The sequence below is a fragment of the Leptonotus elevatus genome, chromosome 8 (genome assembly GCF_054856555.1).
Source record: "Leptonotus elevatus isolate MCC_2025b chromosome 8, RoL_Lele_1.0, whole genome shotgun sequence".
NCBI classification, from domain to species: domain Eukaryota; kingdom Metazoa; phylum Chordata; class Actinopteri; order Syngnathiformes; family Syngnathidae; genus Leptonotus; species Leptonotus elevatus.
In genome coordinates this window covers 553546-577890 of record NC_141246.1, presented here as the reverse complement: position 1 = coordinate 577890, position 24345 = coordinate 553546, and the positions used below count along the sequence as shown (strand labels likewise).

The window sequence follows — 24345 nt, the reverse complement described above, 5'->3', positions numbered from 1 at the left end:
ATAATAAATTAAATGAAAAATGAAATGAAAGAAATGTTCAAAGTTGACTTGCCCTTTTATTGAACACTATTTTCATATCTACAAAGAATCGGATCATGATAACGTTTTGTCACAATTAGGACACACAGCAACACTTGATTTTTCTTTCTCAAGTGTTTGTACGCTTTCAAATGATCACCATCCCCAGAAAGTCACAATTTCCCATGAATGGTGGGCCATTTTTTACAGCGGTCCGGTGGGCACCACTTGAGAAAAATATTTGTATTTCTGTCTTACTCATTTCTTATCTTGAAACAATACTTGCTGTTTGCCTTCATTCTGAAAACGTCTGAAGATTTTTGGGAAATGAAGCCTTCAAGTCAGTTGAATGGGCAGACTAGAAAATTGGTCACCATTGAAAGCTGCCATGCAAGTCGCAAGTCGCAAGTCGCGGCGAAAACGCTCGGCTCGGTCAGTCGCTCGGTCCGTCCGTCCGTCCGTGCGTGCGTGCGTGCGTGCGGACAGACTGCAGCGACATCTGCGCGGCCAGAGGCGATGATGCGGCGCGCGTGGCCCGCGTGGGATTATGTGGCGAGCGCGCCCGTGTAATTACTCACGTGGCAAGCGCTGGCGGGATCGCGGCTAGCGTGCGGGGCCCGCCATGACACCGACGAGGCCTAATCCTCAAACCGCCGGCCGCAGCCGCCATCGAGCCACGGAGGTTTCCTGAAGTCAACAATCATCTCCACGGTTTGGAACGCGTTGGCCGCTCCGAAGCTGCACTCGCCGTCGTCTGCAAACTTCAGCCTTGAAATGCAGCTCAGATGGCAAATCCGGATCCATAACGTCGATCCTGCCACAGTTTGCTTTTAGCCACAGGAGCTCGTACTCGCCCAACAGGTAAACAAGCACCTGTGGCTCACGCCAAACTGCGGCAGGGTTTTTATTCTCTGGACCTGCATTTTACCATCTTTGAAGTGCAGTCGTTTGTGTCGAGGGAGATCATTTTCCAAATAATCCTCAATTGAGCCCTAAATCTCTGCCTCCATCTTGTATTTCAAGTTTGCGCTCGCAAGGCAAATAAACCGTGAAAATTCCCACTAGGCCGCCAGGGGCCGCTGTTGAGTGGCATGGATTCAGTATTGATGCTCTGCCATTATTTATTTATTATTAATTATTATTGACAAAACTTGTCAAGATAAAATGGCCAATTAATTTGAACGCAAAAATGTCTTTCCTTCCACAAGCTCGTCTGCTTCTTCCGCTTCAGCTTTTTTATCTTGAGTTATGGAACTCCCAAATGTTCTCAAACATTTCGATCGTAAAACCTCCTCCATCAATTATCCTGAGATGTACTTAATCTGTCTATCTATCGAACTATCCCAGTTGGCTGTATTTTGTGCAGTTATATTAATTGTACACTTGGTTGTAATGTTCATGTTAAATTATGCTGAAAGCCAATTTGAACGTATAAGCGTGTATTCGTGTTCTTAAAAGTTTGCATACAAACTTTGATGTTTGAAATTGTTTTTAAACATGCCCTTTCCGTACCCCCCCCCCCTTCTTCTTTATTAACAAATGAAGCTTAAAGGCTTACAGAAAAATGGAAACATATCACTGAGTGGTACAAAAAAACAAAACAATGAAAACCAACAACATACACAGTAAAATGGGGTCAAAGGAAAAGGTCACCATATTATTATAAAGCCATAAAGCCTTTTTAGACTTATAAAGTTGTAGTGAATCCTTAAAAGAAAGAAGTTCCTTCAGAAAAACAATAAAGGTCGGCTTAGTCTCTCCAAATTTGCATTTATGAATGAAAAACGTTGCCATAATAATCAAGTTATTCAATGTAACCATATTGTCCATTATTACACCAAAGTTTACATCCGTGTAAGTTAAAGACAAAGTGCCAAAATCATAAGAAACAACTTTTCTTTCTTCTTCATTACCGTAACTCGCGCAATCTGTTCTTTTCGTTCTGTTTTGCTTTCCGTCGTTAGTCCGGAAGTGCCGAGCCGCGTTGCATGCTGGGAAAACACGTGTAGCGTCTACAATTTCTGTCCCAGTTGCTGGTAAGAATTTCAACTCATTCGTGTTTTCCTCGGCGATTTCATGACTTGTTTCCATTTCCAGTGTCGCTTTTTATTTTTTACGTTTTGCTTTATTTATTTTACCTTTCTTCGCCCGTCGCCCCCATAACAACAATAACAACGCTCAAGTTTCTCGTCATTAGGGAAATGTCAAACGGGCGTTTTTGTTGGTTTGTTTGTTTGTTTGGCAAAACCCTGTTATTGTGTTTTTCTTTTGGTGTGCGTAGAGTTTAGAAGATGAATTGACTTGCATCAAATCAGCATTGTCGCCAAACAGATCTGTGGAGTTCCCCGCGTTTTCCTCTGACAAATATAACCGTTTATTTCTTCGTTGGTTACTTTAGCTCATAATCATCGAACAAAATTGACATTTGTAACTATAAGATTACCCGCAGAAGCTCATATCTCTTTAGCCATGTCTCAAAATAAATTCCTTCCTCAGGTAAATAGTCCGTTTCCCTCAAATGTGTTGGCCTTTGGGCATCGTTTATGCACTGCAAGTCCAAATGTTTTCATGTTGAAGCGTTTCGTCACGAAGGCGGCAGAAGTCTAACAGAAATAAGACAACAGTCGAAATGGGTTGATTCTGATTTTTGTGAGAGGTGTGTTTGAACATCATGACGTTTGTCACATGTTCTAACGCGATGACGTTGTTGTCAGGTGGCTGCCATGGCGTGCAAAAAGAGCTCCAAGGAGGAAGGCGGGACGCCGTCGGACCAGCGGTTCTCGCGCGTGAAGCGGGACCCTCGCTTCTGGGAAATGCCCGAGCGCGAGCGAAAGATCACCATCGACGAGCGCTTCACGTCCATGTTCCACGACGAGCGCTTCAAAGTCAAATACACGGTGGACAAGCGGGGGCGGCCCGTCGACCACTCCACCGCAGACGACCTCAGACGCTTCTACCAGATCTCCCAAGATGAAGAAGACGACGAGGAGCAAGCCAAGACGGGTGAGGGAGACCGAGCGACCGATCAAGTCACAAGAGAGCACAATTTAGTTTCTTTTCCTGAGTCCTCATTGCTATTTCGCTGTTCAACATGGGATGGCGTCCACGTCAACACGCAGCCGACCCTCTGTGAAAAGCGCGCTCCATCACCAAAGCACTTCATTCCGATGTTAAACGATGACGTGCCACTCTTGTGCTAGCGTAGCAATTAGCATGGCTTCTCCATCTTTTCCCGGTCATCCCTTCGTGAGCGCGCTCCTCATTTGCCGCTGCGGACGTGATGATTAATGACAGCGCTGCAACTCCGCAACGTGTTTAGCCGCACTTGCTAGCCGGCCGAAGCTCGTTGCTAACTTGCTGTTGCGACTTTCGTAGCGTCGAGCTTCCCTCGACCCCCGACGACGACTCGCTCGTACGCGACGTGAGCGTGTCCAGCCCACGGAATCTTTTTGGGACCGTCTCGGTCGCAGTTCAATTGTCGCAAGAACTTCCAAATCTGCGATTCTCACTTTTGCTCGTCGCTCCGTTTTGATGACTTGTTTAGGGACGGCCCGATAATAGGCCTCTGCGTCGATATCGGGCATTTTGACGGGTATCGGTATCAGCCTTTTTGAAAATGTGACGGCCCGTGTAAGGTAAATCTAAAACCATTTTAATCTCAGGGATCGATTTATTAAAATGTTCTATTAACTTTATAAAAGATGCTGCTGACACCGAGAACCTTCTGAACCTTTTGTTTTTGTTTGACATTAAAACAAAGAAATGTGAAAGTTTAACATTTCAGGTATTTTTCAATTTTGGAAAAATAAATATTTACTGTAGAAAACTATAGAGAGCTAAGAAATGTACTTTTTAAGACTTACTGATCATAAGCTGCGTTGCTCCCTAAACATTTTGTTAGAAATTTAAAAGGATGTCTTTTGGCTAAGATTAAAAAAAAAAAAAACGTGTACATTTTGAAAAGTCAAAAAACGTGTTCAATAAACATGCTTTAAGAGATGACAAGAAAGAATAGAAAAAAAAGAATATCTGCTCCAAATATCGGTCATCGGCCTCCTCGATAATCGGCAGTGGCATCGGCCCTGAAGAAGCCAAATCGATTTGCTTTGCTTTATTGAACATACGAATGCGATACAAAATGTAGAATAAAAGTGAAAGAAAGAAAAGTTAAAAAGGTCAAGAATTATTAGTAAAGTCAGAATTGACATGTTGAAAGTGAGTTAGTACGAGAATTTATAAGTTATTATATTTAATAATATATCATTGAAATAGGAAAAAAAGAAGCAAATGAGGATAAAAAAAGGAATAATGGAAAATAAACCCAACATGCGCAGATTCGGTCTCTCTCTCTCTCTCTCTCTCTCTCTCTCTCTCTCTCTCCCTCTCTCTCTCTGGTTGTACACATTTTGTTTTGTGTGTGTGCTAAGGTGCTGAAGAGGAGGAGGAGGAAGATGAAAGCCAAGCTGGCGAGTCACCTGATGAGGATGACGAGGAGTCGGCCTCGGATTCCGGGGACGACAGCGGTCCGGACCTGGCGCGCGGCAAGGGCAACGTGGAGACCAGCTCGGACGAGGAGGACGAGACGGACGCCGTCCTCGCGCAGCAGGACGGCGAGATCCAGCACGACTGGGGCGAACTCTGCAAGGACGCCGTGCGCAGCGAGCAGGTCGGCCCATCCGGCGCGACCCGGACGATGTCTGGCCCACATCTGACTCCGCCTCTGACTCCGCCTCTTCCAGGTTTGGCGCCGGCTTGCCGTGTGCAACGTGGACTGGGACCGCCTGAAGGCCAAAGACCTGCTGGCCATGCTCAACTCCTTCAAGCCAGAAGGGGGCGCCGTGCTGTCCGTCAAGGTAAGGCGGTCGCGTGAGTGTTGCAAATAGTCAAAATGGAGGCACTCGCAAGGAGTACGGCGCAGATGCAACCGCTCGCCAACGCCACGGCGCCTCAAGTCGCGAATTGGCCCGACCTTTTTGTCCTTGCGCAGATTTACCCGTCGGACTTTGGCAAGGAGAGGCTGAAGATGGAGGAGTCCCAGGGACCGCTGGAGCTCCGGGCGCTGCCCGACGATTCCGAAGACGACACCAAAGACGACAGGTGACCTCCTAAAGATGGCAAACGCGCTTCTCCTCATTGGTCCGCGGTCGGTTCCGATCGCTCGCGACAAAAACAACAACGGCGTCCCTTCACGATGGACGCGGACACGTGAAGGAAGCTAAAACATGCTCAACGTGACACGCTAAGCCGAACTTGAAAATCAATTTGACCAAATACGGCAATACATTGACGGCAAAGCAAATAGCCTTAGGAGACTTTTACTTTGAAGGTGGCTAGCTTGACTTCCCTTTTCGACCTTCAGGATTTCTTTCTCGTAGTTTTGACCGACGTTGCAGTTGCGAGCGACATCAACACGACGCTATCCCAAAGTCGTATTCAATTCCATCGCTAATTTAGGACGCTAAGAAACCGCTAATGCATCACGCCGTCATCCAATGATGCGGCAGAAGTTTCCGAGGTAAGTGACTAGCGGCTAACTGTTAGCATGACCAACGAGTGTCAGCTGGTACCTGACGGCTTAACTGAATGTGACGTTCAATATTGTGAAACAAGGTCACTTTGCAATTCACGCTGCGTGTTTAAAGGAAGCGAATGTGCCTGAAATTGCATCAAAATGTCAACGCTTTTTCATAAACAAAAACTCAAACTGCATTTTAGATTCATAAAACTATTCATTACTGGTTTAATTGATCACATAATAATAAAAAACTAAAATTAAAATTGGAAAAACATTTTTGCTAACAAAATCAAATCAAAAGGAAAATGCTTTCTTTAAAAAAATAATTATTTATTTAATTTTTAATTATTTAATTTATTACACAATGCCTAGTGACCTTATTTTTGTTTTGAAAAAAAGAAAAACTGAACTAAATCAAAGCATTAAACATTTTTTTAAGTGAGTTTCTCTAAAAAGTCAGAGAATTTTAAACACAAAAGTCCAAATGAAGGCAATGAAAGCTCCCAATTTGCTTTGGAAGCGAGTTGACGCGGCGAAGGACGTTTTTTCCAGGTTGTACCGCGAGAAGAAGCGCGACTACCAGTTCAAGCGTCTCAAGTACTTCTACGCCGTGGCCGAGTGCGACTCCGCCGCCACCGCCGCCAAAATCTACCAGGAGTGTGACGGCTTTGAGTACGAGAGCAGCTGCTCCGTTCTGGACCTCAGGTTCGTGTTTGTCACAACCTGCGTGCGTGTGCGTGCGTGCGCGCGCGATGGTGATTGCGCGTGTCCGTCTGTCCAGGTTCGTGCCCGATCACATGACGTTCCAGGACCCCCCCAAAGACGTGGCGACCGACGTCAACTTGGCCACGTACACGCCAAAACTTTTCACTTCGTCAGCCAGCGCCACCTCAAAGGTAGTTGTGTGACCAGGGGGCGGAGTCTGCACTGTGACATCACAGGAAGTAGCACAAAAGATTTCAGGAAATAGATAAGGGGGGGATAATAAAAAAATTATGTAAATGGGAAGAAAAAACAGCAGCACATATGTCATAAATAAATAATAAAAGTTTAAAAAAATTATCAATCAAAAAGATTAAAAAATAAATGTGGAAATAAATGCAAAAATAAATATAATTAAATATCAATCAAAAAGATTAAAAAATAAATGTGGAAATAAATGCAAAAATAAATATAATTAAATATCAATCAAAAAAATAAAAACATTATATAATTTTTTTAAAATTGTTTTGTAATTCATTTTTGAATAATATTTTTCCATATTTGGTTTATTTTCACTTTCTTTATTTAATTTGGTAGTTTTTCCATATCCTATATGTTAGCGTGTTGCTGAACGTTCACAAAAATCTCATTAAAAGCACAAATAAAACACGAACATTAATAACGAAACACTTCAAATGTTCATCAGGTTTGCAAAAGCAACGAGAAGGTCATCCGGTTGACGCGCGTTGTCGGTTGTCGGTTGGCGGTTGGCGGCCGCTGGCACGTCCGCCGTCTCTTATCGCCATATTCAACATTTTGACAAACATCTGCATCAACATTTTTGGAAAAATTGTTTTGCTCCATAATCAGTCCATTTTGCATTTTTCACAGAAATTAAAACTCGGAGAAGTAAAAAACGAACAATTCCCATATTTTGCCATTTTCCCCAAATTTTATTTTCCATTGATCTTTATCAGGATCTAATATGATATGATCTTGTTTTTTTTTCCTCTCTGTTCTTTTTCTCTTTTTTCATTATTTTGAATGTCATAGTTTTAAAATCTTTTATTTATTTTGCACTGATTGGCCTGAATCGGAATCAAACGTGCTGACTGACGACCCTGAGAGCGAACGAGGGTTCGGGTTTCAAATGTGGATTTTGAATTTGGCTCGTCCCTCTCGGCGGCCATGTTGTTAGTGGAAGCGGTGCGCGTCAGCGGGCGGGTGGGCGGTGTCTCGCCTCAATGACGCCCGTGCGCATTTGTGGTCCAATCAGGTGGAGCTGACCTGGGACGAGACGGACCCGGAGCGCGTCAGCGCCCTCAGCAGGACGTTCAACAAAAACGAACTTCTGGACATGGACTTCAAGGCCTACCTGGCGTCGTCCAGCGAAGACGAGGACGTGGGGGTTGCGGAGGTCGTGACGGAGGTCGTGACGGAGGAGGAGGAGGAGGAAGACGAGCGTGACGGCGAGCGTGACGGCAAGACGAGCAAAAGCCAGGAGCAGCTGGACAAGTATCGGCAGCTGCTGCGAGGACTGCAGGACAAGGAGAGCAAAAAGGAGGAGGAGGAGCCAAATATGGAGATGGAGGTCACGTGGGTGCCAGGTAAGAAAAGAAAAAAAAGAGACCAAATTCGGCCTGTAATTCACATCCTCGTTTTTCAACTCGTTTAGAAACCCCAAAAATTCATTTCGTCGTGTTTTTTTTGCAATCGTCAGCCAATGAATCCGATTTTTTTTCCTGCCAAATATCAGCATATCGCTTTTAAAAAGTTGCTGCTGCGCACGCCGACAAAGCAGAAGACAAAGTTTGCGGCTTGATTGCGTTCTTTGGTCATCAGCGGGAGGTCATGTGACGCCTTCCGTCCAAGACACTCGCACCTTCTGGACACTCCAGGCACGACCATTTGCCGGGTTGAGGTCCATTTGGAACTTGAACCCCAGTTCAGGGACATTCGAACATTGTTATTGATTTTAAATCACGGACGGCAAATTTCAGCCCACTTGGGCGGGTCCGACAGTCGAGCAGTTCTTGACCGACCGACTAAGATTTGGTTTCCTTCGTCACACCTTGAAACTTTCAAAGCGAGAGACAAGCTTCTGACGGCAAAATCATTTATCGGCCATCGGCTGGCGAACATCTCGTATGCTGCTGCCACACAATTGTGACGCCCGCGTTTGACCTCCAGGCCTGAAGGAGGCGACGGAGCAGCTGGTGAAGAGAAAGCTGGAGCAGAAGGAGCAGCGGCCTTCGCCGTGGGAGGACTTCCTGCAGAAGAAGCGAGACAAGAAGAAGGCCAAGAAGAAGAACCACCACCAAGACGAGGTCAGCCCCTTCCCGCCGTTAGCATTGCCGGCGGCTAGCAAACGAACCCGCTCGCGTACGTGCGCTCTTCCTCAGGACGAGCAGCTCAGCGACGACCAACTTCCGGACCCCGTGGACCCCCGCCGGCCGTTCTTCCCGTCCGCAGGTGAGGATGAGGATGAGCTAGCGCGTCGCGAGCTAGCGCGTCGCGAGCTAGCGTGCTGAGCGCTAGCTGTCGAGGTGTCACAATATGCACGTCTCCCTGTTGGTCTCGTCAGACCGCAAGAGCGAAGACAAGACGAAGAAGAAGAAGCAGGATGAAGACGAGCGCACGGCAGATGAACGACAACGCGAGGTCACGCGCATGCACACGCACGCACACACGCACACGCACGTGTACTTGTTGATGCACGTGATTTTCCAAGCCAAGCGTTAAGCTGATGTTGCATTATGGGAAAACTATTATTTACTTTTTGCTACAAAACAAGAACATTTTAATCATTAAAAAATATTAAGACCAATTTAAAAAAATAAAAACGCTATAATTATGTAAGTTTCTTTTGGATCAAACAATTTATAATAATATATATATTTATAATAATATTTCTTTATTTATTCATTTGTGTTGGCAACAAAAACAAGAACATGAAACGTCAAAAATAAATAAAACATTAATTTAAGAGCAATGTTAATTTAATTCACAAAAACTCATGATTAAACTAAAATAAAACATTTGGTTAACGAAATAAAATAAAAACAAAAATGCTTTTTAAAAATCGAGAACGAACTGAAACTACATTTTATGTTCACGAAACAAACTCATGATAGCAAAAATGTCCTTCGTTTTCGTCTTTGCTCGTTCATTTATTAATGCGTGAAGTTTTGGGGACGATTTTGAATGTCATCGGAAGTCGATTTCTTTCACCGGAATGAGGACGTTTGAAATTGTGTCCCGTAGAAACGATGTCATCGAGCAGCAGAAGGAAAAAAAGTTGAATATGCTTTTTTTTGTTTTTTGCAATTTTGCTGATTTCACAATTGTAATAATTGAAATGTGATTAATTGCGCAGCCCTGGTTAAACTTCACGTTCAAATGCAAAAGTCAGCAAATTAAACGTCGTAAAATCGTTACGCAAAATATGAATCACGATTCATTTGGTCTTAATTGAAATCACGATTATTTGATTTTTGGGTACAAAGTAAGAAAATGTTTAAAACGTAAAAATGCATTAATTTAAAACACGATCATTCTGCAAGTTCCTTGTGGACCAAAGAAGATTTATGAAATTAGACATTTTAAAGTAAAAACGGTGCAAATATATGAATGTAAACGATTCCAAACGAGTATTGATAATCATCCATTTTTGGCGGATGCCAATTTAGTAATTGAATTTGGCTGAATTCAGGCCGAGATGTCGCTGCTGATGGACGAGGACGACGGGGACGACCGGGACGCCGAGCGGCAACATTTCAACTACGACAAGTTGGTGGAGTTGCACAACTTGAGCCGCAAGAAGAAGAAAAAGATGATGAAGAGCGGAAAGGCGCCCGCCGAGGACCACTTCCAGGTCAGAGTTCAGTCCGCCGTCGTTCACGCGACGACCGTCGCCGCGCTGACGCTCTTCCGCTTTCAGGTGGACGTGTCGGACCCTCGCTTCCAGGCCGTGTTCACGTCCCACCTGTTCAACTTGGACCCGTCGCACCCGAGCTACAAGCGCACGCGGGCCACGCAGAGCATTCTGGACGAGAAGCGGCGCCGCCGAGAGGAAGAGTGCCGGCGAGTGGACGACGACGCCGGCGAGGCTCAGGCGGCGCATGAGGAAGGCGTCGACCGGCACGCCGACGCCGTCGCTGACGCGGCGCCGGTGGCGGACGCCGGCTTGTCTTTGCTGGTCAAGTCCATTAAGAGCAAAACTCGCGACTTCCAAGCACGGAAGAAAAGCAAAATACTTTGAAGGTCCGATGACGCTTCCCGGGTGGGAAAACAACCCAAACCGACTCGGCCTTGTTTTGTAACGAAGCCGCTTCCGTCTGGAACCGCGGCCCGCCGTTGAACTCTTCCGTATTTTAGGGCGGGCCGCGTTGGAAACGATGCGACGTGTTCCGATCTTATCGTGTGATCGCAGATCGGGGCGTGATTTTCAGATTTGCTTGTAAAGTCAAGAATAAAATATTTTCTTTGATTTGGACAACTTCTGACATAAAAAAAAAAAAAAGTCAACATGTTGGGACATCTTTATAAAAAAAAAAAAAAGAAGACAGTTGCAGTCGTTTTCCTCCATATTGCATTGCTAAGTTAATGAATCATTAACTCTTGATTTAGGTGCAAAAATGTGATCAGTAATCTGTCAATTTGACAAGAAAATGCAGAATAAAGCCCACATTTGTCTCAGAAACGAGGTCGTGATTATCCATAAAAACTTGCAGGAATGAAGTCAAAATCATTTTGGGGGAGTAAAAAATGCGAGCAGACGAAAGAGGGAATCCAAAAATCCAAATTCAAGTTTTTATATTGCAGCAGGAGAACAAAGTAAAAAAAAAAAAAAAAGTGTAAAGCCAACATGTTACAAGTGAAAAAGTACTGACAATTTTAGGATCAAAATGATCCTAAAATTGAAATGTACAAAATGTGCATAAACCTGAAAGGTCCGCTTTCCCAAACTATTAGTCGAGCTTTGGTTTGATTTCATCTCATTTAACTCCATCGACGCTAATCAAGTTTCTTTCTGAGATGTCAGTTAAGACAAAGGTGAAGCCAAATGGAATTGTTCACATCGAAAGGTTTGCTGTTAGCAGGAGATTGAACAACGATCCAAAATGGCGGAAGGCAAAGTTAGAAGATTCTTCCGAAGTATCCAGCAATTGAAAATGAGAAGAATTAAAATATTTTTTTTCTATAATTCGGCCCAATCCCAGAACGGGAAAGGAGACAAAACGGTCCATGAAAATTGTGCTTTTGAAAACAAAACGTCTTGAAAGTGCAAAGTGAAATACAAGAAAAGTGCCGCTAGAGGGCGCTCACGTACAACAAACAAACGACACAACTTGCACTTGTGATTTGGAAATCACTGCAACGTCAGCATTTCGCAAAATGTTTATTTATTTTTGCCTTTTTTCTTAAATGAACGACATGTCAAGAAATAATTGGCAACTTGGTAGCAGAATTATAAACATGGAAAATCAATGACATCGTAATTGATTGCCATCGTCAACGTCTTGCCAGTATTTGGTGACATCATTCATCTGACGAGCATTCCCATGACGTGGATGACGTCATCACGCCAGCTCTAATTACATGTGATCTTTTTAAAAGAAATAAAAATTATTCAAAGCAACCCTAAGTAACTTTTCTTTCAACTTGTGCCGGAATCAACCAATCAGGAAATGTCGTCGGCTTGTGGGCGTGGCCACGCATGTGCTTGCTCACAGGCCGGGATATTCGAAGACGGCGGCCGCGCCCATCCCCGTACCCACGCACATGGACACCACGCCGTACGCCCTGCACGCACGCACACAGTCACTGTAAATACACAAAAATGACGTGAACGCACGTGTGTGCGTGCGCACCTCGCGCGTCGTCGTCGGAGGTGGTGCAGCAGCGTGACGATCTGCCGCGCGCCCGTGCAGCCCAGCGGGTGGCCCAAAGCGATGGCGCCGCCGTTGGGGTTGACCTTCTCCACGGGGATCCCCAACTTCTCCACGCAGTACACCACCTGAGCACACGGCCGACGCGTCACCGTCACGCTCACCTCACGCCGCGGCATTCGCTCACCTGGCTGGCGAAGGCCTCGTTGATCTCAAACACGTCCACGTCGGCCACGCCCAGTCCTGCGTGTGGAAACGCACGCACGCACAGAAAAAGGTCCTGAAAAGGATGTGAAACGGCGGCGCAGTCCGCCCTATGATGTCATCTTACCGGCCCTGCGCAGCGCTGCGGGGATGGCGAAGGCGGGTCCGATGCCCATGACGTCCGGCGGGACCCCCACCACGGCGCTGGCCCTCAGGACTCCCAGGACCGGCAGGCCCAGCGCCTCCACGACGGCGCGCCGGCCCAACAGCACGGCCGCCGCCCCGTCGCTCACCTGGCTCGAGTTACCTGACCGCCGTGGAGCAGTTAGCATTAGCGTCATTGCTAACCGGAAGCCACTACCATAAGGAGTTAGCATTAGCGCCGTCACTTATATGACCGCCAGAGAGGAGTTAGCATTGCTATTAGCGCTATCGCTAACCTGACACCGCTTCAGAAAGAGGTCAGCATTAGCATTAGCGCTGTCACAAGCTCAATGCATCTCAATTATTTTCCTTTACCACAGGAAAGAAAAATTATTTTTGCACCCACCAACTCGCCACCAAGACTATAAATAATAGTAGAAAACAAAAAAGAAAGATAAATCTGCTGAATAATGTTATTAACATTGTTTACATTCCCTGTGCACACTCAGACAATGATGAGAGCGTCACTGCCACCTACTGTCGTGGCTGTGCAATTACTCTAAAAAAACGCATCACTAACCTGACAATACAGAAAGGAGTTGTCATTAGCATTAGCGTTGTTGCTAACCTGACACCAAAGAAGAGTTGGCACCACTTTGAAGATAAGCTAGCATTAGTGTTAGCGGCGTCGCAAACTTGACATCCATTGAAATGAAAGTTAGCATTAGCATTAGCAATGCTGCTAACACGACAGCACTCGGAAAAGGAGTTCGCATTGTTAGCATTGCGCGCTCGGCGGGGGTCTGACCGGCCGTGGTGGTCCCGCCGGCCTTGAAGACGGCTGGCAGTTTGGCGAGCGCCGCCAGCGTGCTTCCCGGCCGGACGCCGTCATCTTTGGTGACCTCCGCCTGCCGCTCGCTGCCGTCCTGCTCCACCATCTTGGTGACGACGGGCACCATCTCGTCGCGGAAGGCGCCCGCCGCCTGCGCTCGTGCCGCCCTGCCGCCGCACAAGCACGAAACCGTCGCTTCGTCACCAACGCAGGCTAATGCTAATGCTAATGCTAACCCTCACGTGAAGCTCGTTCACAACATCATTTTTTCCCGTACATATTTTATAAAATGTTTATTATACAAAACAATCCTCTCACGTTTATATGGTTAATATCTGGACTGTTTTGTTGTCTTTTTTTTAAATCCAGAAACGCAGCACAATTTTGCATTTAACCAAATGCGTTGCCTTTTACCGCCTTCCTTGAAATGGGCGCATATTTTTTATGGTATTTATTTTGTTGTGTGTAATAATTGTTTTCATTCATCTAATTGAGCGACGTACATAATAAGTTTTATTTTTACAGATAAATGGAGAAAAGATGAGAATTGATGTCGCACAGCTTGAAATGTAACAACTCAATAATTAACTGGCAAGTCATCCATGATTTATTTAATCACCAAATATTTTTAAAATTGCGTGAGCGTTTAGAGCGGAGACTAAAAGTTTCAAATGAGGAGAACGGTTGACGTGAAGAAAGCGACAGGAAAGCGCGTTTCTAACTTTCGATTTCACTTTCCACTTGCATTTCACCTTTTTGGCTTCCAAACTTTTATTTTAGGCACTTTTTGTTTTGTTACCCGTTTCAATGAACCGCTATTTCAATGCCATTTTTTTATTTGGATATTGAGTTGCTGCCCGGGGAAGACCCCGCCCACACCAGGGAAGGTGCGCTTGTTTTCCTTCTTCCTTCTTCTTTACTCCCGAGCTCCCAAAAATTAAAACAGCCCAAAACAGTTAGCAAGCTAAGAGAAAGAAAAAAAACAAGCCTGAAGCAAAGATATCAACATGAACTTAAAAGCATTATATAACTTAATTAAAAATAATTTTGGTAACAAAATAACATTTAAATGATTGTTTTTAAGAAATGATACCTTAACTAAACTAACCTACTTTATACGTAGTTTTTTCTTTGGGATATATTATTTGCATATCATATTATTGTATTATTACAAATCAAATTTAAAAATATAAAGAATAAGTAGTAGGACTAGATGTGCCTAATGATGAACATTTATAAGGTTTATTTTCATTTATATTACCATTTTATTTAATTATTATTTATTTTATTATTATGTATACCATTATTATTTATTTGTATTATCATGCATTTATTTAATTATGATTTTTTTTATGATGTATTCATTTATAATTATTTTATTTTGATAAAAAAAAAATCTAAATTTGCAAAATGTTTCCTCTTGACTGTCGTGGGCGTGTCTGAAATTTCCTTCGCGTCAGTGAGTGCGAAACCGCCGCCGTGGTCAAATGTCGGCGAGCGTCGTTTACTTCTGGTGAGACGTCAGCGCGAAGGCGTCCTGCTTCTCTCTGGAGATCCCGAATCTCTCGGCGACGTTCTCCGACGTCACGCTGCAAACGCACGCACGCACGCTGACGATGTTGTCACTGGACGAGGGGAACGTGGGAATGCGCGTGCGACCTCTGACCCCATGGGGATGATGCAATCTCTGGCCTTGTCGTTGTCCGCCAGCCTGGAGCTCAAGTCGCCGGGATTCTCCATGGAACGCAGGGACATGCTCTCCACGCTGACACGCACGCACACGCACACGCACACACACACACACGCACGCATGAGGCTTGGTTGTTGTGTTTGCTGGTGGGGTCATCGGGGTCGTGGAGACGTACCCGCAGGCGAGGCCCAGGTCGATGGAGCCGCTCCGGATGGCACCTGCATGTGCAACGGGCGCTTTCATCTCATTCAGTGCATCAACAAATAAAATAATAAAAAAGATCTAACAAATGGTGGTTTCATCAACTTCCGTTTGGCGAACTCTAATGACCTTCGCGTACCTGCGATGTTGAGGACGGCCTGCAGTCCGGACGAGCACTGCCTGTTGACGGTGTAGACGGGAACGGAGTCGGGGAAGCCGCTGGAAAGAAGGCGGCGCCGTCAGTGACATCATGAAAACGTGACATCATCAAACGGCGTCGGCAACACCTTCCGACCTGAGGAAGTGAGCCACGCGCGCCATCAGCGCTCCGGCCCCGGGTTGCAGCACGTTTCCTGCGGAAGCAATCCACTGCGTTTGCGGCTCGGATTGATTGACAGGCGGCGGCGGGGGCGGGGCAGGGGGCGGGGCTCACCCACGCACACGTCGCCCAGCAGGTGGGGAGATACGCCGGCGTCCTTCACGACGGCGCTCATGACGGCGCTCAGCAGCTCGTCGGGCGTGGCGTGCTGCGTACAATCGCACCTTCATCAAACATGGCCAAACGGCAAAGTGGCAAATATTGGTGCTTTTTTCTTGCCGTTTTGTTTTGACGGGCAGTTCGTCAGTCCTGTCTGTAATTCATACGCTTGTTGTTGGAAGCATTAAGAGAGCCCAAAAATAAGTTATTTGATTCATTCTATAAATGTTTTCAACATTCAGCTGCTTAATCAATTATGGGATTTTTTTTTTTTCATCATTTACTGTAAAATCTTAATCCATTTTGGAGAATTTCACATAAAACGTGTGTGTACATAATGTTTGTTGATTATTAGTAGATGTGATGACAATGTTGATCAAATCATCGTGCAGCCTTTAGCAGGGCAATATTTTAACAAGTGAAACTTTGTGGCCGTAATTTGTGTAATTGTGAGATTAAATGTTACAATCAAGTTGATCAAGTGCGTTGAACATCGTATGGTGTCGAAACTGCCATAAAAGTTCCAGACATTTTTCATGTATTCATGCAGTCCCCAAGTTGATCTTTACTTTCTTAAAACTGGAGTTACATGACAAACATTTGTAATATAAGCAAAAAATGGATAACTCGACAGAGAAAAAAAAAGTCCCCTATTTACGACTTGCTTACCTTGAAAGCTCCTCGCTTGGCCTTGCAAATGGGCGTCCTGAGTCCGTGGACCACAACCACGTCGTCCGGTCCGTTGACCGCCGCCGCCGCCGCGCAATCGCCGAGCCTCACGCTTCGCTTTTCTCCCGAGGACGGCGGACACAAATGTCCCGAAATCACTTGAAGTCTCTGCATGGCCGCGAAAAGACGAGACGCGCAAATAAAGTGATCCGTTTGTGTGTTTGCACCACTGCTTCCGGGTTCGTAAAATTGGACCGGAAGTGACGAATTAACGCTAACTGCAGCTCATGTTATTTGAGCAATTGTCCTTAAAAAACAACAATTCAATAGTTACATAAAACATACAACATCGCACGTTTGATTTAAGATTATTACGGCCACTGGAAAAAGGAAAAGACCACAGCTTGTGTCCCGGAAGTGACTAAATAAATGCTTTTATTTTCGCAGTACGGAATTCTCCAACTCACCTATTTTATTTCTATTTCTATTTCATTTTTGTAAGCGAGTGAGTGGAGAAATGTAATGTTGACAAAAGTAGTGCTTTGCCACCACCTCGTAATATCAATGGACATATAAACTTTTCTGGTCAATTTTGGTTTATTCCTCGCCTATATTTGCCTTTTGCCCCTAAAATGGCAGCAAAGCAGTACATTTGTCAAAATGAAGTGCCTCACCCCATAAAAATACATCTAATTAAAAATAAAATTAAAAAATCAGCAAATATGCAGCGGTTCACTGCAAACTAAAAACGATATAAATACACCAAAACAAAGCAAGCTATAAAAATGCATCGAGATCGGCCAGCGTGTTATCGTGTTTTTATTTTGCTAACAGACAACTTTGAAGTTTGGATCAGAAGTGACGAAGGACAAAACATCCACAACAAGCTTTTCTTTGCCAATAAACAAACACACATAAAGCTATATAAATATACAAATAGACAGACAATAGAATGTTTCTATTGTGATGATTTAAGGCCACTGCCGCCATCGCGCACATTCAACAAAGCTGCGAAAGAAAGGAAATAAAAAGTGACGCCGGGACGCGCGGAACGACCGACAAACGCGGCGGCGCATTTTGGGTCAAAATCAAACAAAATGTCACCGCTGGATGTTTTCAGAGGGAATGTTTTTGTGTCGGCTCTTTTTTAAGGCAAGAAAGAGTCCATCGTTTGCGGGCGACGCAAGCAGCGAGCGAGCAGATCCAAAAGATTTCTCTTTGGTCGTCCTCCCAAACATGACTTTATCGTCCGCCATTGCTTTGTGACTACAAACGTACGTGACGTCACGTCCGGGCAAAACGTGACGCGTGTATCTGGTCTTGCCGGCAGTTATTTGCAAAACCTGTTTCCATCGCTAAAATTCGCATTTCCTTTTTTTTTTCTGATACGCTTCAAAATCCACGACTTCCAAGCAAAAATTGGTTTTTGCCAATTTTGGGCCCTTTTTCGAATTTCTAGCGTTTCCATTCCGTTTGTATTTTTGCATTTCTTGAAAATTAGAATAAAAAATGGGTGGAAAGTGTGTACACAGGAAAAACGCTGCTTGTTTTCCAAAGTAAAAGTCGATGTTTGCAAATATCTTATTTTGAAAAAGTCTGCTTTCGTCATCAGGAAGCTTTTGAAAATAGCAAAGAGGTTTTGGGGCCGCCACTTGTAACTCGAAACCTCATCCAAACCTTTTGGAGGGCAAACGGGGCGGAGCTTATGCAAATGAGCTCACCGTCGGCACGAAGGAATTGCGATTGAAAGCAAATGGGCGGTAACATCGGCGCGGCGAGTCTTTTGCACCGCCGGCGAAAAAGACGGCAACAGTTGAGCCGGCCGAGATTTGTCAGCGGGCACGGATTGTCGGCGTTCCACCCGAGCCGGTCCGAGCGCCCGCAACGCCTCAGGCGTAGAAGATGAGCTCGGGAATCTGTCCGCCCTGCACGCCGGTTCCGTTGGTGCTGTCGGACGAGCACTGGAACTGGAAGGTGACCTTCCCGCACTGGACCTCCGTCATGCCCTCCTGCCCGAAGTAGCTGAGCTCGTTGCCGTCCAGGACCACGCTGGCCGTGTAGAAGGCGTCGGGCTCGATCTGCACCGGGTGCTCGAACCACACGGCGAAGGTGGAGCTGGAGCCGTCCGAGAAGTACTTGATGACGCGCTGCGCCACGGCGGCGCCCTGCCGCTTCAGCTCCATCTTGGCGCCGTACTCGGCCGAGCCGCAGCTGGAGCCGTACAGGCCGAAGCCGGCCACGAAGACGCGCTTGTCCACGGCGAACTGGATGCTGTCGCAGCGGCCGCGGTAGCGCCACTGGTTGCTGCGGTAGGCGCACGACTGGAAGCGGTGGCAGCGCTGCGGCGCCAGGCCTTGCCGGGCTTTGCTGCAGAACAGCAAGTCGGGCTTGTTGGCCGCCGTGTACCACAGGAAGATGTCGTTGGTCTCGTTCAGCGTCAGCACGCCCGACTGCGCCGCGCCGTTGGCAAAGTCCTCCAGCGCCATGGCGGGGATGCGGATCAGGTAGATGGCCTGCTTTCCGCACGCACGCACGCACGCACACACACACAAACAGGCGGTCAACCCGGTCGGTACATTTGTGGTGCCGCCTCCACCTCTTCCTTGCTTTTCTACTCTGGCCAACGCAAAAAAAAAAAAAAGGAATATTGCTGTTGTTGCTGCAACGTTCAACTGATGGATTGTGCTTTTTCCTATTCTTTGGTGGTCCTCGAATGCACCTGGGAGGAAACCTTTCCAAACCTGCTTTGGAGCCAAATGTGGCTCTTCAGTCCGTCACTTGTGGATTTCAAATCATTTGTAGAAAAAAAAAAAGGGGAAAAAAAGGATACAAATATTCGTTAAACTAATTAATATTTTATATAAATTATGAATATTTAAATATTTAACAATGTCCACATTTGTTAATTGTTAGAAAAAGACAAACGGTAGATGAAAAAGTTCTTAAAAAAAAAAAGTCCGATAAGTGACCCTAAAAAAAGCGGAAAAGTAGAAAATTGCCATAAAATGTCCATTAAATTGCATATTGCAATGCATAAGAAAGGCCATTTAAAAAGTAACTATAAAAAAAAAAAAAACTAAAATAATCCCAAACAAAATAAAAAAAATCATTAAATGGATCAATAATTTAATTAATTATTCGAAAAATGTCAAGAGTCCTCATTTTTCAGTAGTGACCATAAAATGTCCATTAAATTGCCCCCAAAATGTCAGAGAATTGCATAAAAAAGGACATTTTGTTTTCAAGTAACCATACAATGTCTAAAAACGCGTCTGGAAAATAAAATTGAAAACAGAAATGGAAAATGAAAGGTAAAAGAAAACGAATGCGTACATATCGGAAGCTGCCGTTTCGTCACAATTTTTGCTTTGCGGCTCCAGACCGATTTGCTGATTGATTTATTTGGCCTAAAACGTCTCCTTTGACAGGAACGCTCGCCGACCTCTGGCCTATGCTAAACAGTTAGCAATGGCAATTGGCGTGCTCGCCATGCGTAAAATATGGCGGTGGCGCGGCGGGGAACTTTACCTTGCCGAGCACCAGCCTCTTGTTGTGGATGGTGGGCCGAAGGTCCCGGCGGTGGCACTCGGCCTCGGCCCAGCTGAGCGCCGCCTCGAACACCACCATCTCCTTGGCGTTGAGCGTCTCGCGCCGCAGGATGCTCTCCAGCGTGAGCGCGTCGATGTCGCAGAAGCCGTCGGAGCGCAGGGCCAGCTCGGCCTGCGCGTCGATCACCTCCCAGCAGCGCTGCGTCAGGTCGGGCTCCTCGAACAGGCAGCTCTGCGACAGCAGCACGCAGGCGTTCTTGGCGCTCAGGCTGGTCTCCAGGAAGTTGACGCAGGCGCGCGCCAGGTGCGGCACGATGTACTTCTTGGCGGCGTACAGCGTGGCCAGCACCGTGTCGGCGCACAGCTCGATCTCATCGCAGTAGATGTACCTGCCGGCGGCCAAATCTTTTCAATGACCCGCTTCGAGGAAAACGCCATCCCCCGCGAAACAGCACCGATTTGATTTCAAAACAAACATCAAATACGAATGTGTACCGTGTAAAGTTTCAAGAAATCATCAAAATAACATTTAAATAAGATATTTAAATGATAATATTAGGTTGGTTTCTTACAAACAGCAAAAATGTTCCTGGGTCACATGTTTAACTCATTGACTGGCAGCCATTTTGACTGAAGCAACTCCCTTCGCTCCCGGCTGTTTGACTGGATTTGGACTGATTTTGCAAAGCGCACAGAATATTGTGTTCTATTGCCATCACAAAAGAAAAAAGTATATTTCTGTTTCCATTTCGCAGCAATTAGCATTAGAATATAGCGAAGTTTCATCATCATTCACAAATATGCGGGGGGGAAATCATTAGAACGTATAAATACGTCTTTGGGGCACTTAGACATTTAAATTAGAACGTATTATATGTTTTGGGGAGCAAATGAATTAATGATATTTTTTAAAAAAACACATCCCGAGAAAACATTAACCGCTTTCATTGTAAATCTCTGAACTATTGAATAGGTTTCATCATCAAATGCTACTTTTTGTAGTTCTTTAACGTTGAATGGGTCCGTTTGACCCGGGCTATGTTTGCCATTCCAAAAGTATTCCGATAAATATTTAACATTTAATTGAAAATATGTCAAAATGAACCACTTTAATAGTCTGTTGATGAAAAGTTACGGGGAAAAAAAACCCCTAATTGGTCGCTGTGAAACTTTAAAATGGGTCGATTTGACCCGGCTATGTTTCATGTTATGTTTTGAGCCGCTTCAACTCACTTGAGCATGGCGAGGAAAGATGGCGGCTCCACGTCGGGGATGCGAATCTCGTCCTGATCCTCGGCCAGCTCGCCGTAGAACATGGCGTGGAACACCGAGCTGCCCACGGCCAGGACGTACTGGACGCACAGGAGGACGTAGCGCAAAGCTCGTTAGCAAGCACGCGCGCAACATGAAATGCTTTCGACCTCAAAAGATCATTTGTCATTTCTCCCGAACATCGGAAAATCCGTTTTGGCCATTATCAAGAGTCGTCTGTCTTGTGGTGTGGCCCCCACCAACAATTTAAACAAGCTGTCGTATGGTGTTCCACAGGGTTCGGTTTTGGGGCCCCTGCTGTCTTCATTTGCATTTTCCCGAACCCTAAACTTGAGAGATGTTCTTAAACGGTTTTCTCACGCAGTTGACGACAACGTGGTCAATCTCGCCACGTCCTTGAGCCTTTCGGGGACGTTTCTCTTTTTACGCTCACCGCTGCAGCGCAACCACAATATTTTTGTATTTTTTTAGTTTGTGAGCTGCGGTACCTTGTGGCCCGGAACCCGCTGCGTCCCGCCCGGCGGTCCCACCACAAAGTAGACGTCCGCCATCATGTCATTGTTAAACATGACTGAGTTCCTGCGTAAAAACAACAAACATTTATTTGATTTGCGTCGTTACTGGAGAGACAGAAAGAGAATTAATTTTTCTCTCGTATGTCCGCGATGCATCACATATGACAATTTAAAAAATCCCTTTGAGATGACAATTTAAGAAGACGTTTAAGAAGGACATGATAAATTAATTGGCCAGCCAATAAAAGCTTTTTTTAAATTATCAAAAAATTGCCTAGCTAATTATACCGGCTAATCAACTAGCATATTAATTGATATTTTTTTATTTGTTTAAAATGTTCCTAATTCTTGGAATTCCTGCTCCTCAACAGTAATTTTTCTCCCATTTCTGTCATCCTTCGTGGACACAGAGTGATCGTCTTTGCGTCGAATCCAAATCAAACATTTGCTTTCACTTTGGAAAACAATACCAACATTTTTGCCGATTTCCTGACATGTTGCAAACCAAACCAGAAACTCAATCATGAGGAGTCGATGTTATTCAAATTGAAATGTTGTTCTGATTTTGAATCAAAAGATGGAAATCAAAACATGTTTTGTCAATCCGATTTAGAGATTATTCAATTATTAAAATAATTGTTAGTTTGAGGCCTTGGTTAAGTGACCAACAAGTTATTTTGCGCATTATACACATTTTTTTTTATTGAATTACAATATGCAGTTTATAAACTTCAGCAAAAATAAAAAACTTAGGTGTGCTGAAATTCCTGTTTTCAACCTACTTTACATTCTAAACTGTGGCGACATCTAGTGGTCGACAGTGAAATTGCACCCCAAATAAACTGCAAAGTTGAGATGTGAAGTGTACACAATAAATCCTCAAAAGAGCGTGACTGCAAATCTGTGACGGGGTGGAGATTTACTGTACTAGTTAGCATTTGTTGGCCTAAAATGGTATCGCTAGCGGGTAAATGCTAATAAAGCTCATTTTCTTCCTGTCCGATTAAAAAGATAATACGTCATATTAGTAGGAGTACTTTGATTGATTCACTCCAACTCACGTTCAACCTTAGCAGCGACGCCCGGCGGCCGATTCTTTGAGACCGATTTGGCAGAAGTATTTCCGATAATTGATGAATCAACCGAGTAGTTTGAAAAAGACATCATGACGACGTTGCGAGTCGACTTTGGGGCTGCTGCCTCGAACCCTGGCGACCCACCTCTCCCTGATGGTGGGGTACAGGCCCTGCCAGGTGCAGCCGGCCTGCCTGGAGGTGGTGCTGCCGCTGTTGCTGCTGCTGCTCACGTTCTGCTGCTCGTGCGTGTGCGGGCACTGCTGGTTCTGCTGCTGTTGCTCGGAGGCAGACGGAAGAGGCTTCTTGCTGGGAAACGACTCGGCGGCCATTCTCGGGCAGTCACGCCGCCGACCGCTCACCGCTCATGGCAGCCGCTGGCCTGCGAGCACAAAACCCATCCCAAACCTGAGAGGGCTGGAGAAATATGCTAAATTCACACAAAGCAGGGACAGGCGACACATTTTGGATTGGATTGGACGTCATTGTACAGGCACACGTGGTACTTTTAGGCATGCCATGTTTCCTTTTCTGCCTCTTTGTCCCATGACGCAACTTCAGTGGCAGCAGGCATTCAAATCAACAAGACAACAAGATGCTGGAGGCACCGGATTCGTCTTTATGTTTCGTTGATGTCATGAACGATGAATTGAAATGAAGAGGATATTTTTGACGGACAGACGCACACAAGCGAGGCAGGAAGCACGTAACTAATAATAAGCCATGGCTTCGAACCGTCAGCCCTTCTTTCGGATGTCAATGGGGCAAATGATATGATGTGACCGATGGAACCTGTAATCATGTGTCCGAAAGGAAAAAATGAATAAAACAAAACAAACGCCCAGCCAGGCGATTGACCAATCAGAGCCGTTCACGGCAAAAATAAATTAAAAAATGCGCTCGAAAAAGAGCTGCCGGTCACGGCAAAATATACACTGCCTAATTGAAAACAAAACATAAACATTGGCACACATGCCTGCGTATGATTGTGTCACGAAGACAATATACGTTTAAATGATCGATATTAATCTACATCACCGGACTTCGTCCGATAATGTCGGTGGAAATGAATTCCTCTTTGTAATGAGCCAAAACATTTTCCACTTTCCACGCAAGCTGTTGTGTTGCTAATGCTAATTAGCTGTTGCGATTCCGGCGATGCTAAGCTAACGTTAGCTGACATATATCTAGCCGCGCATCCTGCCGTTTGGACTTGATGACATTCACAGAGCGCAGCGGTGAGTTAAGAGCAAAAAGAGTTAAAAACGCAGTAAATGTGAAAAGTGGCTGACGTGTTTGGGTTTTTTTCCGGCGCTGTTAGCTTCATGCTAACTAGCTGGCAAGCGACAACCTGGTGAAGCGGCATCAAATCTCCCCGCGGTCATGACTAGCGTTTGACTTACTTGGAAGTTTCTCACACGCCTTTACGTTCATCGCCCGGTGCCCACGGAAAGTTTTCAAACGATGAACTTGTCGAAAGAAGACGCACATTTGTTGTTGACTGCACAAACGAGCCGAGCTGAGCAGCAGTCTTCTTCGACTGACGTTCAACAAAGTGACAACCAGCGCCACAACACGCCGTCGCCCCCTGCT

The 24345-nt window shown here is 45.3% G+C and overlaps 3 protein-coding genes across 6 annotated transcripts; 1 reads left to right on the top strand and 2 right to left on the bottom strand.

Moving 5' to 3' along the window:
• The first annotated feature begins 496 nt into the window (after window positions 1-496).
• esf1 (ESF1 nucleolar pre-rRNA processing protein) lies at window positions 497-11876 on the top strand. 2 transcript variants are annotated; one of them, XM_086081989.1, is made up of 13 exons: window positions 497-879; window positions 2733-3021; window positions 4446-4684; window positions 4758-4871; window positions 5006-5115; window positions 6086-6238; window positions 6315-6429; window positions 7512-7842; window positions 8426-8562; window positions 8638-8707; window positions 8820-8896; window positions 9948-10109; window positions 10176-11876. In XM_086081989.1, exons 2-13 carry the CDS (start codon window positions 2742-2744, stop codon window positions 10494-10496), a joined length of 2109 nt encoding a protein of 702 aa, XP_085938115.1. In that variant the 5' UTR covers window positions 497-879; window positions 2733-2741; the 3' UTR covers window positions 10497-11876. The 2 variants fall into 2 exon arrangements, with proteins under 2 accessions (XP_085938115.1, XP_085938114.1); XM_086081988.1 differs by lacking the exon at window positions 497-879 and adding an exon at window positions 1990-2054.
• acaa1 (acetyl-CoA acyltransferase 1) lies at window positions 11621-16586 on the bottom strand. 2 transcript variants are annotated; one of them, XM_086081994.1, is made up of 13 exons: window positions 16345-16431; window positions 15796-15843; window positions 15631-15724; window positions 15493-15550; window positions 15337-15416; window positions 15172-15214; window positions 14973-15071; window positions 14815-14895; window positions 13283-13473; window positions 12458-12637; window positions 12314-12369; window positions 12109-12254; window positions 11621-12040 (listed from the first exon to the last, which is right to left on the bottom strand). In XM_086081994.1, exons 3-13 carry the CDS (start codon window positions 15689-15691, stop codon window positions 11965-11967), a joined length of 1071 nt encoding a protein of 356 aa, XP_085938120.1. In that variant the 5' UTR covers window positions 15692-15724; window positions 15796-15843; window positions 16345-16431; the 3' UTR covers window positions 11621-11964. The 2 variants fall into 2 exon arrangements, with proteins under 2 accessions (XP_085938120.1, XP_085938118.1); XM_086081992.1 differs by lacking the exon at window positions 15796-15843 and having other exon boundaries at window positions 16345-16586.
• A 559-nt stretch (window positions 16587-17145) lies between these two features.
• Window positions 17146-24317, bottom strand: LOC147169096 (BTB/POZ domain-containing protein 3-like). Of its 2 annotated transcripts, none has more exons than XM_086081837.1 (6): window positions 24156-24317; window positions 22900-23134; window positions 21653-21743; window positions 21126-21244; window positions 19873-20281; window positions 17146-18857 (listed from the first exon to the last, which is right to left on the bottom strand). In XM_086081837.1, exons 2-6 carry the CDS (start codon window positions 23082-23084, stop codon window positions 18234-18236), a joined length of 1428 nt encoding a protein of 475 aa, XP_085937963.1. In that variant the 5' UTR covers window positions 23085-23134; window positions 24156-24317; the 3' UTR covers window positions 17146-18233. The 2 variants fall into 2 exon arrangements, with proteins under 2 accessions (XP_085937963.1, XP_085937964.1); XM_086081838.1 differs by having other exon boundaries at window positions 22900-23169; window positions 24156-24316.
• Between the last annotated feature and the right edge of the window lie 28 nt (window positions 24318-24345).

Excerpts from the sequence above, each read along its gene's own strand:
- esf1 (XM_086081989.1), top strand. The coding sequence starts at position 2,742 with ATGGCGTGCAAAAAGAGCTCCAAGGAGGAAGGCGGGACGCCGTCGGAC. Across the intron at positions 6,239-6,314 it reads TGCTCCGTTCTGGACCTCAG|GTTCGTGCCCGATCACATGA; the intron begins GTTCGTGTTTGT and ends CCGTCTGTCCAG. Across the intron at positions 8,897-9,947 it reads CAGATGAACGACAACGCGAG|GCCGAGATGTCGCTGCTGAT; the intron begins GTCACGCGCATG and ends GGCTGAATTCAG.
- acaa1 (XM_086081992.1), bottom strand. The coding sequence starts at position 16,518 with ATGCAGAGACTTCAAGTGATTTCGGGACATTTGTGTCCGCCGTCCTCG. Across the intron at positions 15,725-16,344 it reads CCAAGCGAGGAGCTTTCAAG|CACGCCACGCCCGACGAGCT; the intron begins GTAAGCAAGTCG and ends GATTGTACGCAG. Across the intron at positions 12,255-12,313 it reads ACGAGGCCTTCGCCAGCCAG|GTGGTGTACTGCGTGGAGAA; the intron begins GTGAGCGAATGC and ends CCGTGTGCTCAG.
- LOC147169096 (XM_086081837.1), bottom strand. The coding sequence starts at position 23,084 with ATGGCCGCCGAGTCGTTTCCCAGCAAGAAGCCTCTTCCGTCTGCCTCC. Across the intron at positions 21,744-22,899 it reads TACCCCACCATCAGGGAGAG|GAACTCAGTCATGTTTAACA; the intron begins GTGGGTCGCCAG and ends GTTTTTACGCAG. Across the intron at positions 20,282-21,125 it reads TCTTTCCTCGCCATGCTCAA|GTACATCTACTGCGATGAGA; the intron begins GTGAGTTGAAGC and ends GGCCGCCGGCAG.